General features: G+C 41.9%; 1 protein-coding gene across 5 annotated transcripts in view; it reads left to right on the plus strand.

The window, feature by feature from the left end:
- TTC13 (tetratricopeptide repeat domain 13) overlaps positions 1-14,157 on the plus strand; it is a 68,916-nt gene extending 54,759 nt beyond the window's left edge. For 3 of the 5 annotated variants that reach the window (XM_081038845.1, XM_081038848.1, XM_081038847.1), the window contains 6 exons: positions 5,817-5,926; positions 7,227-7,362; positions 9,308-9,387; positions 11,423-11,501; positions 11,649-11,728; positions 13,287-14,157. In XM_081038845.1, the coding sequence (XP_080894971.1) occupies positions 5,817-5,926; positions 7,227-7,362; positions 9,308-9,387; positions 11,423-11,501; positions 11,649-11,728; positions 13,287-13,401 (600 nt within the window). In that variant the 3' untranslated portion in view covers positions 13,402-14,157. The remainder of the gene's footprint in view (positions 1-5,816; positions 5,927-7,226; positions 7,363-9,307; positions 9,388-11,422; positions 11,502-11,648; positions 11,729-13,286) is intronic. The other 2 variants (XM_081038849.1, XM_081038846.1) reach the window with 1 other exon arrangement.
- The last annotated feature ends 297 nt before the right edge of the window (positions 14,158-14,454 follow it).

Here is a 14,454-nt window from a genome sequence, read left to right on the forward strand (position 1 = left end):
TCACAGCACGGATTGACGCTGGAGTTCTGGCCTCGCCAGGATGGAGGCATCCTGTGAGCCCTTTGGGCATTTAGTTAAGACCCCAGAAAGGGCACACTGGAGGTGTAAGAGCACACCAGAGTAAGGTCCATATCCTAGAGCAATTTCTAAATAGGTCACCCTACCAAGAAATAAAACCAAGCCTAAAAGGATTAAATGGCTCTGCTAGTGATTTGACTGCCTGCTAAAACAAAGTTCAATACCCTTTAAAGGAAGGCAATGTAATCTAGATTCCTTAATTATTAGATAAGTGAAGAAGCAGGAAAATGTGACTCATAACCAAGAAAAACAAAAGCAGTTAACAGAAACAGATGCTGAGATGATCCAGAAGTTGGAATTAGCTCTTCTAAAGCTTTTCTGCTTCATAAACATGTTCGAGAACTTGGAAGAAAGCATGAACACAATGATGGAGAATCTCAGCAGAGATAGGGAAACTATAAAAAGAATAAAAAAATTCTATGACTGAAGTCACAGGTCTCACATTCAGATTAGTAATCAACTCACAAGACACGTTGTCTTTAACCTAACAATAGGCTTACGTAGAAGGATGTTGGGCAGAGAACAAGCCTGTGCAGCATCCTCAGTGTCATCATGAGGCCCAGGAAGGACCCAGATGGGGCTTTCTAGCACCCTGCCCCTTTCTTTGCATGGTGAGATGGAGTCAGAGTAGGTGCCCACACTCACAGAGAAGTCACCTCACAGTCCAGAGGCTGTCTTCCAGATCAGGGGCTTTCACAAAGGTCTGTCATTGTTTCTAGGGGAGGCCAGCAATGGAGCTCTACTCAGTCATAGAAAGGAAGAGGAAGACTGCCTCCCACAGCAACAGGGGTGAACCCCAGAGACATTATGCTGAGCAAAGGAGGCCAGACACAACAGAGTGTGATTCTATTTATAAGGGGCCTTGACATCCACAGGATGTCGGAGCAGTGACCACTCATGAGGAGTGGGCTTTACCTGAAAGGGGCAGGGGGAGTGTTCCAGAATGATGTATATACACACTATCTTGGTGGACACATGGGCGTATACACATCAACTCCACCTGTGCAGTTCATCACATATAAATTTACTTCAATAAAAAGTACATAATTTAAAAACAAACAACACAAAAGCTTCCTCAGATCTTAAAAAAGAAAACTCAGTTGTCACCAGAAAGCCATTAAAAAGTCAAGTAGAATAAAATAGCCATAAAAAAGTTCTCAGTAAATGTTATTCATTTGCCCTAAATAAATGTTACTTATGTGTACTTAAAAAAGTACAGAATTTAATTTCCTGAGAAATTTGAGCCAGTATAACATAGATAGATAGAAGCAATAGAAAAGAAATAATCAGAACTCTCATAATTAAAAAAAAGAAATCTCAGCTGGACTAGCAGATTGAAGACAGCTGAATATTAAATATATGAGCTGGAAGTTCAAACTAATGAATTCTCCCAGAATGGAGTATAAAAGGACAAAGAAATATAAACTACAAGAGAAGATGAAGAATGGACCTGCCTGATAGAAGTTTAGGAAGAAGATAAAGAAGAGGAATTCACTGACAAAACAAAAAATAGAAGGCAAGGCTATAGAGAGATGGAAAGATGAGTGGAGGGCCTACTGAATGTTTAGCAGGATGAATGTTCAAATACTGATACCTAGACACATTCTGATAAAATTTGGGGACTTTGAGGTTAAAGAGAGTTTTTTTTTAAAAAAAAGAAAATTACGCATAGAATTGCCCCATGATCCAGTAATTCCTCTTCTAGGTATATATCCAAAAGGATTGAAAGCAGGGACTCGGGACATGTTTGTACACCCATGTTCACAGCAGTATTAATCACAGTAGCCAAGAGACGGAGGCGACCTAGATGTCCATTGATGGAAGAATAAATAGGCAAAATGTGGCCCATCTGTGCATTGGAATATCATTCAGCCTTAAAACGTTAAGAAATTCTGACATAGGCTACAACATGGATGAACGTTGAAGACATGCTAAGTGAAATAAGCCAGTCACAAAGGCCACTCACAAAAGGACAAATACTGTATAATTCCACTTACATGAGGTACCTAGTGTAGTCAAATTCATAGAGACAGAAAGTAGAAGGGTAGGTGCCAGGGGCTCGGAAAGGGGAGAATGGGTATGGAGTCTCTATCTGGTATGACGAAAAAGTTCTGTGGATGGATGGTGGTGATGGTTGCACAATAATACAAATGTACTTAATGTTATAGTGGTTAAAATGGAAAACTTTATGTTGTGTGTATTTTAGTAGAGAGAGAGAGAAAATGGAAAACTTTATGTTGTGTGTATTTTAGTAGAGAGAGAGAGAGAGAATATAAAGAGAACATCTTAAAGCTTCCAGAAAAGGAAAAAAAAGTTAAATCCTGAGAAAGGAGAATCTTACTGATGCTTGACTTCCACCCGGCAACAGTGGATTCTAGAAGACAGTGAAGGGAAATTCATTTTCACCAACCGTACCAATGTTCAGGTGTGAGGGTGAAATGAAAACTGTTTTAAACACACAATTATTCAGACATTTCATCAAGCCTAGATCCTCTTTGTCAGAATGATTCAAGGACATAAATACTTTCATAAAATGAACCCAGAAAAGAAAACACAAGATATTAGAAATAGTGGTGAACAAATAAGCCAAGGAAATGAACTGTTAATCTATAATGTTAAAAAAATATATAAATGTTGTCTGAAATTAAAATATCAGATAATGTCAATATCAGATGTTGATGAAAGTAGAGAACAGAAGTAAAAACGTTACTAAGGTATTGGTTTTTTTTTTCAGTGAGCGAATGTAATCACTGACTGACCCCCCCCCCGATATTGACAGAAAAATACAAGTTTAAATATCTATGTTAAAAATTAAAGAATAGAGATGGGATGTATAATCTGCTAAACCCCAAGAAGGTAGGAAAATGGAATAAAGAAAACAAAGTTCAAATAAGCACTTACAAAAAGAGGAGGGGTAAAAATAACGTCCGTAGGAAATGTATTAATGGCAATAACAAGTCTCAGTATGACAGTAATAATCGATCCCCTTATTGAAAGACCGAGGCTCTCATGTTGTCTTTCAAAGTCCAGCTGTATTCTGCTTACAGGAGACCTAACAGAATGGCATTTAAGAAGTTGCAGGGGAAAGTGTACCAGGCAAATGGTGGTGAAAGGAAAAGTGAGTGTGGCAATGTTAATGTCAGAAACGTTTGGCTTTAAGGAAATAGACACTTCGGGACAGAATTACATTGTTTAAAAGTATAATCCATTAAGAATTTATAATTTGATGAGGCTTTTTTCTACCTAGGAATATATAACTACCCAAAAATATGCCAATAGCAGGTAGATTTGATTTTTTCAATTAACAGTTTGAACTTTGATATAAAACCTGAATATGTAGTTCTTGTAGCTATAGTAGATAAGATTGATTTATAGCAAATAAAATTTAAGAAACTTGTCTGACTGCCCAGTGCTTACCCCTTTCTGAGGAATAAGCAGGAATGTTGTGAACACCAGGGTCCACACCTGCCTCGGGGGCTGTGGCCCCGGCTCCCGTCTGCTGAGTGATTCTGCAGACCCACTTCCGGGGGGTCATTGCGAGGGTCTGGTGAACTGACAAATGGCTCTCAGTCTCCTCAAGCTCACCATAGTAACTCAGTAAACGTGTTCCGATGCTCCCTTTACTGCACTAAGAAATTCCTAGAGAATATATCCCACCTACTCAGAAAACTTTAAGAAGTCAACACAGTGCCGTGAAAGGAGTTCTACAACGTACTTTGTTGTTAATAGCAGCATTGGTCACCATTCAGTCTCATCTCTGTGAGGCGCCCTGAGAGCCAGCCAGTGCTTGCACCTTGTTGAAATCATGGTCAATGTGACAGCTGCAAGTGCAGCCCGGCCCTGTGTTACCTGGTGTCATGGGTATGATGGACCACTATGTCATTGGTGACGTGGCTTTCTGGAATGGTAAACCACGCTTAGTAAAGTTCCAAACAGTGTATAACACACTTTCCTCAATGTACATGCTTTTTGCATTCCCGGAAAGTTCAGTGTACATTAAAACTATGTAACAAATATTTACTGTATAAGTGTAAAAATCTGGTTCCAGGCAATTATTAAGTTATAAACAGATTCTTCGCCTGCATGAAAGCCCAGTGGCATGGGAAGTCACGCATAATGTGTGACTGCCCTACACTGTGCAGTGTCCAGGAGTCTTGGCCCCCACCTTCCTAATCCCTGCGGCCACCAGACTCTCCCATAAATTCCCCAGATGCCCCGCAGGGGGCACAGTGGCACCAGGGAGAGCTGCTGTCTAGTGTTTAATCTGTAGCTTTCCTGTGGGTATTTTAGGCATTTGAATTTACTGTATTGAGCAGGATACAAAATCAGCGTAGGGAGATTTTAATATTATATGTATGTCTTTGTTTAAAAAGAAAAGCATAATGGACCACAGTCATTCGGTGCAGCTGAGCGGGAGCATTGCCCGCCCGCTGCCCGCCTCCCTGTGTGGAGTCGCTGCCTGGCTGTGCTGTCTGCAAGTGACCCCCACTGCAGCACTGTACGCCTCACTGTCCCCACAATTAGGAATAAATTAGTATTTTTGAAGGCACACATAGAAGTATATAAAAAAGAACCTTGTGTTTAAAGTGCTCAGTGAAACATGGTGCCATGACAGCGTCCACCGAAATATACAATATACTTCTAGTGAAAAACCAAGTTAAAATCTCCCTCAGCTCCCCTTGAGTCAGCTTATTAGCAAACAGTGTGGACTGGAGCTCAGGAAGGCCTGGCCTTGTATCCCTACTCTGTCCTCTCGCTAACTGTCCGGACCTCGCCAGGCGGGTTTCCTCTGTGAGGTTGACCATGAGCGTTAACCGATAATTGGCTGAAGTAAGTTCACACACTGCTTCCTCTAGAAGTCCTTTCTTCCTGGAAGCTACCTCCCTTCCAGTTCCCACTGCTGGCTCTGTCCGCCTGTGCTGTCCAGTGCCGGTGCAGTCACCCCATCGCCCCCCGGACCTCAGTGGGCACCTGCTGGGCTCAGACGACCCCAGCATCTCGTGGGAAGCACGACCGCCTTGTTTGGTGGTTGCTTCTCTCATTCGAGTCTGTCAATCCTAAAAAGAGTTGGCAACACTGCATAACTGAATCTGGGGGAGCTTTCCCTGGAGTAGTGGCAAAACCTGTTTATTGGCATTTTGGTTTTGTCAAAAATGTTTTAAACAGAAAGCTGACATCCGAAACTGCCTTCATGCTCGTCACCTCTGAGGGTCATTCTTGGCTCTGTAATTCCCGTAGCCTCCTTCTCTGTGTTCTGCAGAGTTGGAGAGTACATGCACGCGTGTGTGCATGTGTGTGTGAAATTCTCCAGTAGTTGTATAATTCTGAGTACTTTTTAGAAAAATCGGACTCCGCTTTGAAGGAGCACGCATGAATACAAGGTGCTTTTCTGAGTTATAGGGTATTGGGGACAACTCTTTTGCTAAGAACCCCGGTTGCTGCCCATGAGATAACAGCAGAAGAACCCTGGAGAGAGCTCATGGAGGCCAGCAGTGCCCCTGGCTGGTGAAGGGAGCTTGTGAGCCACGTGCCCAGGCTCTCTGCTAGCCTCCCTTAGGCGCCACGCGGAGTGTAATGGCAGGCAGCGGTGTCCTCTGTCACTAATTGTCGGTGTCTTCATTAGGGACTAATGTGACCCTTCCTAAAGGCATGGAATTTGGAGTCAGCACTCAGAGTAGCCTTTGGGGGTTCACGGTGACTTACACACCGGTAACGTGAATTTTCTTTTTCCCTGAAAGCAGTTTAATACTAAAACGAAGGATGGGTTCACTGTGAATACCAAAGTCCCGAGCCTCAAAGATCAAGGGAAGGAATATGACGGGTTCACGATCACGATCACAGGAGACAAGTACGTAAGCTTCCTGCGTGCGGCTGCAGACCCGGGCGGGCTGGGGTCCGTGCCTGCGCTGCTGCCGGGGGTCCGCCACCCGGGCTGTCACTAGGTCTGGGAGTGAAAATGATGATGGCCCCGTGTGTAGCTTTGCCCGTTACTGTTTTCGGCGTGTCATTTGGAGTATTACACCATAGATACCTATTCTGGCGGTACTAAATTGAGCACCTTTCTGGACATGAAGTGTAAGGTCTAATGTGGTTTGTGGAAAATCATCTTCAGAGTTCTTGGAGTTCGTTGTGGGGAAGGCTTTTCCTCCGCTGTCTGTTTTACCCCATGCCTTGCCCTCTTGTCTGGGCCTCTAACCCCTCATGTAGACTCAGGCTGGGTGTCCGCTGCCCGTCTTCTGGTGCCCTCCCCGGGCTCACTCCACTGGGCACTCCCCTGGCTCCAAAAATCACTCCAGTCCACACCTGCCATTGCCTGTGGATACCAAAACCAGCGCCCCTGCCAAGCACTCGAGGCCTTCCAGAATGTGGGCTTGAACAATGGTGCCTGCTCTCGCTGAACGTTTGCTCTCGGAGCATGGCCTGCTTGTTCCCTGAGCTTACCTCCCACCTCCTATCTCTGAGCCTGTCATTCCATCCTGATGTCCACAACCCAAGTTCAGACCCTTTCTTCCAGCTTTTCTTGTTTTTTTCCATGTCTTCCAACTTAGAGCTGACCTCCTTGTGAACCACGATGAACTGTGTTCCGGCCCTGAGATAGTCTCAGCTATTTGTGGCCTCGTTTCCACCTCCTTCCTCAATAAAGCAGCTGTGCTGTGTTCTTTACAGGGCCTAAGACTGCTCAGCATTTTGGCTGCTGGCACTGTACAATACCTGTTAGCTCGAATTTATATCCTCCACAGAGCCTCGCATGGAGCTCAGCAGGCAGCAAACGCGTAAAACAAAAACAGAGTTCCTGAACTTTCTTTCTGCATTTAGTTCTCTCCTGATCTCCGATCACAACAGTGTGGCTGTCTGATCAGATACTGACCGGCCATTTAAATGCATTCTTTTCTATGTGTGGTTTCCGCCTGTCTTCACTTAAGCTCACATAATGAGTACATGTCCTTAGACTAAGCAAATGTCCTATTTTGTGAAGAAATTGCATCCTTGTGAGCCACGCTTCGTCTGTCTGTGGTCAGAAACGTGGCATCTGTCCTCAGGCATGTCCTCTGCCCCATCAGCAGCTCTTTGCTTCACTTTTCCCTTTCTGTGTTTGGCTCTTTGAATTGTATAACACATGCCTTTGACGCACATTCTTGTAATTTTAGGATTGGCAACATATTATTTTCTGTGGAAACTCAAACCACAGAAGAAAGAACGCAGTTATATCACGCTGAAATAGACGCACTGTACAAAGATCTAACAGCGAAAGGGAAAATCCTCATCCTGTCATCGGAATTTGGGGTAAGCTTTTTTTGTTTCCATCTTATCCGTGCTTTCTGTGTTTCCTTTGTAAACTTGCAAAGCCTTTGCCCTTTCATTGAAATTATACCCTTTATGCTTAAATCAGCTTTAAGTGACCTGTAAATATTTCTTTTTTTAATACTCTTATAGAAACAATTTCTATATTTAGTAACTACAGTCATGGAGGAGGGGAAATGATAAATTTATTATTTACGATATACAGAGGGTGCCAAAAAAATGTATACACATTTTAAGGAAGGATAAAACTGTATTAAAATTGTAACATTCGAGGCGGCCTAATGGCTCAGTTGGTTAGAGCGTGAGCTCTGAACGACAGAGTTGCTGGTTTGATTCCCACATTGGCCAGTGAACTGCGCCTTCCACAATGAAATTGAAGACAACGAGCTGCTGCTGAACTTCAGAGGGGCAGCCGGATGGCTCAGGTGGTTAGAGCACCAGCTCTCAACAACAAGGTTGCCAGTTCAATTCCCACAGGGGATAGTGGGCTGTGACCCCTCCAACTAAAGATTGAAAACAGCAACTGGACTTGGAGCTGAGCTGCGCCCTCCACCACTAGATTGAAGGGCAACGACTTGGAGGTGATGGGTCCTAGAGAAACACACGGTCCCCCAATATTCCCCAATAAAATTTTTAAAAAATGGGTAGAAATCTGAAAATGTATAAAAATAATTTTTTTAATTGTAATACTCAATATATACCGATAACAAAAGATGAATGCAAGTCACATTTGACTTCTGCAATTACAAGAGATGCTCAAAGTGATTCCCATCATCATCCAGACACTTCTGATTATGGTGAACTACTGTTGCGCAACGTTGACCAGTGTCCACTTATATCACTGCGCGTGCCATTTCAATTTCTTCCCGAAGTGCTGCCAGTCACGAATGTGTGCAGTTGTTAGGCTGGAGGATGTGCTGTACACTCACACCTCCATTGTTGTACTTCTACAACGTTCTCAAATTTCACACACCAGTTCAAAATGGTCTTGCTCCCCTCGAATGACGACTGCTTTTCCGCCATTTTCTTTTACTATCCTGCCTGTCGCCTGGTGACACTAGCGTTCATTTGATTAACGCCATCTTTTGAGCAGACATCATACTACACATTGTAATTCAATTCAGCTTCGAAAAGTAACACATGGATAACATCTCATAAAATGTTTATACGTTTTTCTGGCAGCCCAGTATTATCCTAAGTTTGGGCTTTGTCGTGATTTAAATGGAAAATTTGGTCTGAATTGAAAATGGCCTGTGCTGCACTTTGCAGCCTTCCCCGGTCCGTGACCCTTGCCCTCCATTGCGCACCCGACTCAAGGGGCCTCCTTGGAGGCAGGATCTAACATGTCACCTTGGTGGCTGCAGCTGCCACTAAGACACGAGTGTGGTGGGCACTCCTGCATTCTGGAATAGATGCCTGTGGCCCGGAAGTCAACTCATTTCTCTTGCATTTAATCAGTTCTTACATATTTGTAAACATTAGCTTTTACATATATCTGAGCATATTCCTCACCTAAATCTCAGTGCAGAGCAGGGCTTACCAGAATCTTTCAGGGGAGAGAGGCTTGTAGAAAGCATATGCGATATGAATGAGTGCTTTGTTTTATTTTAATCTCAATATATATTTTGACATTACAGGTAACATTAAAGGAGACTGAGATTTTTATATTTATTAGAAAAGTTGGCACTTTTAAAAACCGCTGGGAAAATATTCCTCTAAACTGGACTGTGTACATCCCCTTTCATTAGAAAACACGATGGAAAAGCGTATAAAACATTCAAGAATGTGAGAAGTAGGTTCTTGTAGGAGAGGAATGAAATAATCCTTTTCCTGATGTATATGATTCATATTTGTCTTGTCACCTAATACAAACGTAGTTTGTAATCTAGGATTGAAGTTCATGAGCACGTGCTTTCTTTTTTTCCAGGAGGCTGATGCTGTTTGTAACTTAATCTTATCCTTAGTTTATTACTTTTATAATTTAATGCCACTCTCTCGAGGATCCAGGTGAGTGATACCTTATAATTCAAAAGTGTTTCCACTGAAAAGCATGTTTTTTGCTTATACTTCCTGTTGTGGATGTGGGTACAAAAGTAACCCAAGCAATGACAGGAAGCCATGTTTTGGTTTTTCAAAGTCCCCCGAGAAATTCTGTCCTTAATCTAGCACATCATCAGAGGAATTAAGAAAGATATTTCTAATGTAGTGTACTGGCCTATTACAGGCTTGGGGGTCATTCATCCAACAAAGATGTATTGAAGGCCTACTGTGCGCAGGCATCATGCTCCCTGTATTTTAATTTTCATGTTCACCCAGACTGTTACCCTGCCCTCTTCTCCCTGTTTCTCCAATTTCTGGCCATTTATTGACCTTCAGCCCTAATGTTTTATACTTCTGAATCGTCAATCCTTCCATACTATTTTTATTATTGTAAAAAAAATTCTTTCTTCTTATGCACCATCAGTTTTTTAGATGTCATTAAAACAAGGGTGGTGTCTGTAGAATTTTCTTTCTATTCCCTTTTACCCGGTATTGTGTGCAGTAAATCCCATTGATGATAATATGCTGTGTCTAACACATATTTGAATTTAAGATTTTTTGGCTAAAATAATGTACTTGAATGTCATCTTTGATTAATACTTTAAAAGTAAAACTCTCCTAAATGTGGTAGCAAATATTGTTATAATATTTAAAAGGCATAGAAACAAAATAGGAGCATGAATATTGGAATCCCAGCATAATTCCTGTTAGTTGTGTGCACCGAGTCTGTGGTGAGCCCCAGACCGGCACACACCGCCTTTTGTGCAGCCCTTCCGCGGGCCTGTGCAGGCCCCCAGCTCATCCTCACAGCTCGGTGGCTCCTGTGTGACGTGCGATGGAAGGTCCACCTGCAGTCCTCTCCGACTCAGGCCCTTGGTCCCTACTTCTCTTCAGTCCCTAAATCCTGTTGATTCTGCCTCCAAACCCTTTTCTGTCTTCCTTATACTCATAGCTACTGCCTAGTTCAGACCCTAGTCACCTCCTGACACAAGCTTTCTAACTGGTGGCCCTGTTTCCAGGCTTTCCTCCCTCCCCTCTTTGTGCTCCAGTTCTGTAGGCATCTTGGCCTAAGTGCAGGCTCGGCGGCATCATGCACTGTGCCAGTCCCTACCCTGCCCTGGTTTACCATGGGATTGGCACCTCCCTCCTTTATCAGCCCTACCTGTACCCTGCGGAACTTCTGAGGGTCCCCCCGTGGGCCCTCTCCTCACACCTTCGTGTCCCACACGTGCTTCCCTCCATCCAGCACATTTCCCAGCCTCCTGTGCTTCCTGTGACACAGCACTCGGCCTCTGTGAGGTCTTCCCTGCCAGGCCACCCCAAGAATGACTCACTCTCTTTGGCGTCTGCCAGCGTGTGCTGTCATCTCCCCAACCAGGCTGCTCCCTCTCAGAGGCCAGGGCCTCGTCTTCGTTATCTTGGTCCTGGGACACCGTGCATGGGGGCGCACATGTGTGATGCAGGTGTCAGAATCCAGAGTGAGTCTGTTCTGTGCCAGGAAGGAAACTGATACAACATATCGGGTTTCAGACCAGTCTGTTAGTGCATTCTGGGCATGTGTTCTGCTTTTTTTGGGGGGCCAAAGTTTTTCGTGCGTCAGCGATAAGATTAATATGTTTGTATTTACAAAGTATGTTGTATATACATTTTAACGCCAAGCCTCATGAAGTTGTGAAACACATAAGCAGAAACATTTCCTAATTCATTTCACAAGAATCAAAAAACCAAGTGGAAAGAAATGTCCTAATTAAAAGAAGCGGTTTTTTTCCTGAGAAAAAGAATATTCTTAGTCACTTTTTTTTTTAGAAATCAGTAAATATTTTTATTAGTAGTAAATTAGTAAATACTTTTTAAAGCAAAAGAAAATATTCTTATGTTTAATGCGGAAAGAATGCATAAAAGAAATAAAATTTCACCTTATATGGTGGGAAATCCGTGGTTAGCTCTAACATGGTAACTGTTTGTAGATGGACTAATATGTAATTGTTCTTTATTTAAATAGTGTGATAGCTTACTCGGTGATCTTGGGAGCGTTGATGGCAAGTGGAAAAGAAGTAGCAGGAAAAATTCCCAAAGGGAAGGTACGTTGGAACTGAAAGGGAAAACAGTTGGTTTTCTTTAAATTCCAATCAGGGGTTTTTTGGTTAAGATCCATGAGTTAAATAGATTTCAGAGTGATTTTTTCTCCTTCTTATTTAATCACATTTCTAAATTTCTTTATTTTACAGTTAGTTGACTTTGAAGCTATGACAGCCCCTGGTTCAGAGGCCTTTAGCAAAATAGCTAAAAGCTGGATGAACTTGAAAAGGTAACTATTTGATGGGGGTCAACAAGGATATTACAATTAAAGAGGGAGAAAAGAGACTTCCTGTTAATTTTGGAGCTATTTGAAACTGGAAGTGTACTCATTTCTTTGAGTTACTATTGTACAATAAATTTAATCAAAATTTTCAAAGTTAAAATTGTTGTGTAAGATGCTTTACAGGGTGAGTGTATGTATAGAAATGAATAATAAATAAAAAATAAGAAGCTAGTTTGTGGAAGTTGCATATGTCATATAGCTTGATGAAAAAGTAATTGCAGTTTAAAAGGTTAAAAATAATTGCAAAACCCACGATTACTTTCACACCAACCTAATATTTATATAATCAGATAGTCATTTCTCTTGGCTAATTTGCCCTTTATCCCAAGCTCTTAGGTTCAATATGCAGGAGTAAACTAGAAAACTGTGAGGGAGCCAAACCCATTTCAGACTTACTGTGTGTGGTAGCACTTTGTTCAGCTGCATTTTACTACACTCTAGGTTCTGAGAAAGTGGTGCTGGGTCCTTATTTAGGTGGAGAATACATGTGAGTCCGTAAACATTAAATGAAATGACCCCTGACGGATCCTGGGTGAGGAGTCTGGCAGACTCTGGTCTTTCCTGGCTCTTGTTTCCAGAAGCACTTCAGAGGAATGTGTAAATTTGGGATGAAACTAAGCTCACAGACATTATTAACTTTTATAGTTAATAAAGAGTAAGCACATTTCACTATTTGGCTTTATTAATTCTTGTTTCTTCTCCATGTTATTTTTTATATTATAACCACCAGTTTTGCCTTTCACATCTATTTGACATAGCAACAGCTCCCAGAATTGCTGGGTAATTTGTACTGTGTTTAAAATTGGAGAAATTCATGTCTGTAGTAGACTCTTATTCAATCTGTAACTATACCATTAGCTTTATAGTGGAAACTTTGTCCAGTGTATTCCTCTTTTAGGTTTACTACTTTACACACGTTTTAGTAACACAAACATAAGGTCAGAGATCTTGCTTCTGTTTTTTAACATGATTTTAGAGTGTTAATCTTTCAACAGTCCTCTAAGGAAAGAATAACAACACCGGACCTTGTGCCGTCACCGTTTCACAGCATACTTTGACGTGTGTTACCCCATTCCACACGCATGGTGACGCCGTCAGTTGCTACAGACAAGATGAGTGGAGCCTAGAGAGGTGACTGAAGCTACTAAAGAGTGAGGCAGGACCCAAAACCTGCGTCTTCTGATTCCAAGACTGGCATGCACACCAGTGGGACATGGACGCCTAACAGTCATGTGTAAATCAGAGTTTAATTTTTTCCCCCAAAGACTCTGGTTTTACTTCTAAACAGCACATCAGATGAGCCTGCTGATACCCCAGTCCATTGCTTAGAAGGATCTGTTCTGTTCCCACCTCCTCCTTGCTTTTATAATTGTCTGACGTTAGGTATCTATACAGGCTATTCCAAAGTGAGCATTATAATAGGAATAAATACAATATAAGTTTTGCCCTTGTTTTATAAAATTGTGCTGCTATTCACATGCCTTCTTTGTGTTTTCCTTTTCAGTATTTCACCTTCTTATAAAACGCTTCCGTCAGTATCCGAGACGTTCCCGACGTTAAGATCGATGATCGAGGTGCTAAACACTGAGTCCTCTCCACGCTGTCTTAAGAAACTCTAGTTACGCTGTGGTATTTACACAAGTAAAGGGCCGGACCTCTTGCTTCTTAAGTTATTTTTTAAAACATGGAATTACAAAGAAATTAGGTCCTTTATTACTTTTGATACCAATTTTTGATAGGAATTGAATACTTGAAATCATTTTCTTTACTTTCTGAACCATAACAGAAATCATGAAAGAGGGTTTTAGGGGAAAACAAGCTATAATGTCAGGGAGAGAAAGTGTATGTTTTTGCCAATGGCCTGTTGGTTTCCACTTACAACATCATACAGCTCCTTACGCAAAAAAAGTTTACTTAAAAAACCAAAAATTAGTAATTAAAAGGAACAAAACCAACAACAAAACAGGAGTGTTTTCATTCCTTTAAAGATCTGTGTATTTTCAAAGACTTTATTTTTATGCACATTGTGAGAGAATGTCTTGTCTTCGTGTGTGGTTGTCCACTTTATTTGAACTATGAAAGACTCATGAGCCATCAGCGTGCCACAGAGCCCACAGCCAGGGACACTGCTGAATGACACAGACAGTATTGGCTGAATTGTCAAACCGAGGTTGTTTTTTTTCTTTTTGTTGGAACAAATAAACGGTGATTTCTCTAAATCACCAGTTTTTGACACTGGATTATGTATGTTTTTATTTTGTGAATTATTCACTTTCAGGTATAAGAACATTCAGAAAATTACTGATTTTTTTTTTCAGACAGGGTAAATGTCCGTGAGTAAAATTGGTTCATTAAACTATTGCCATTTACAAATCGGTTTCATTTTTCTTTGATTCTTGTTAAAGAGGTAAAACTGTTTACCGCTCTCTCTTAGTTCTTGTCTGTGTCTTGTATGAGTAGCGCAGCACACCTCAAGGTGTCTGCTGGTGGGGGTGTAATAACGATGGACCTTACTGATTATCTGCAAGGCTTGGTGGTAGTTCGATCAGGTGGGATTTGCCCTTTGGACATATGCCATTCTGGGCCCTGACACGGGCTCCAAAACAGCTACCCAGATGTGGCTCGGGCTCTCATCTCATCTGAAGGAGAAGTGGAGAATAGTACTTTCTGCC

The sequence above is a fragment of the Rhinolophus hipposideros genome (assembly GCF_964194185.1).
Source record: "Rhinolophus hipposideros genome assembly, chromosome: 26".
Taxonomy (NCBI): domain Eukaryota; kingdom Metazoa; phylum Chordata; class Mammalia; order Chiroptera; family Rhinolophidae; genus Rhinolophus; species Rhinolophus hipposideros.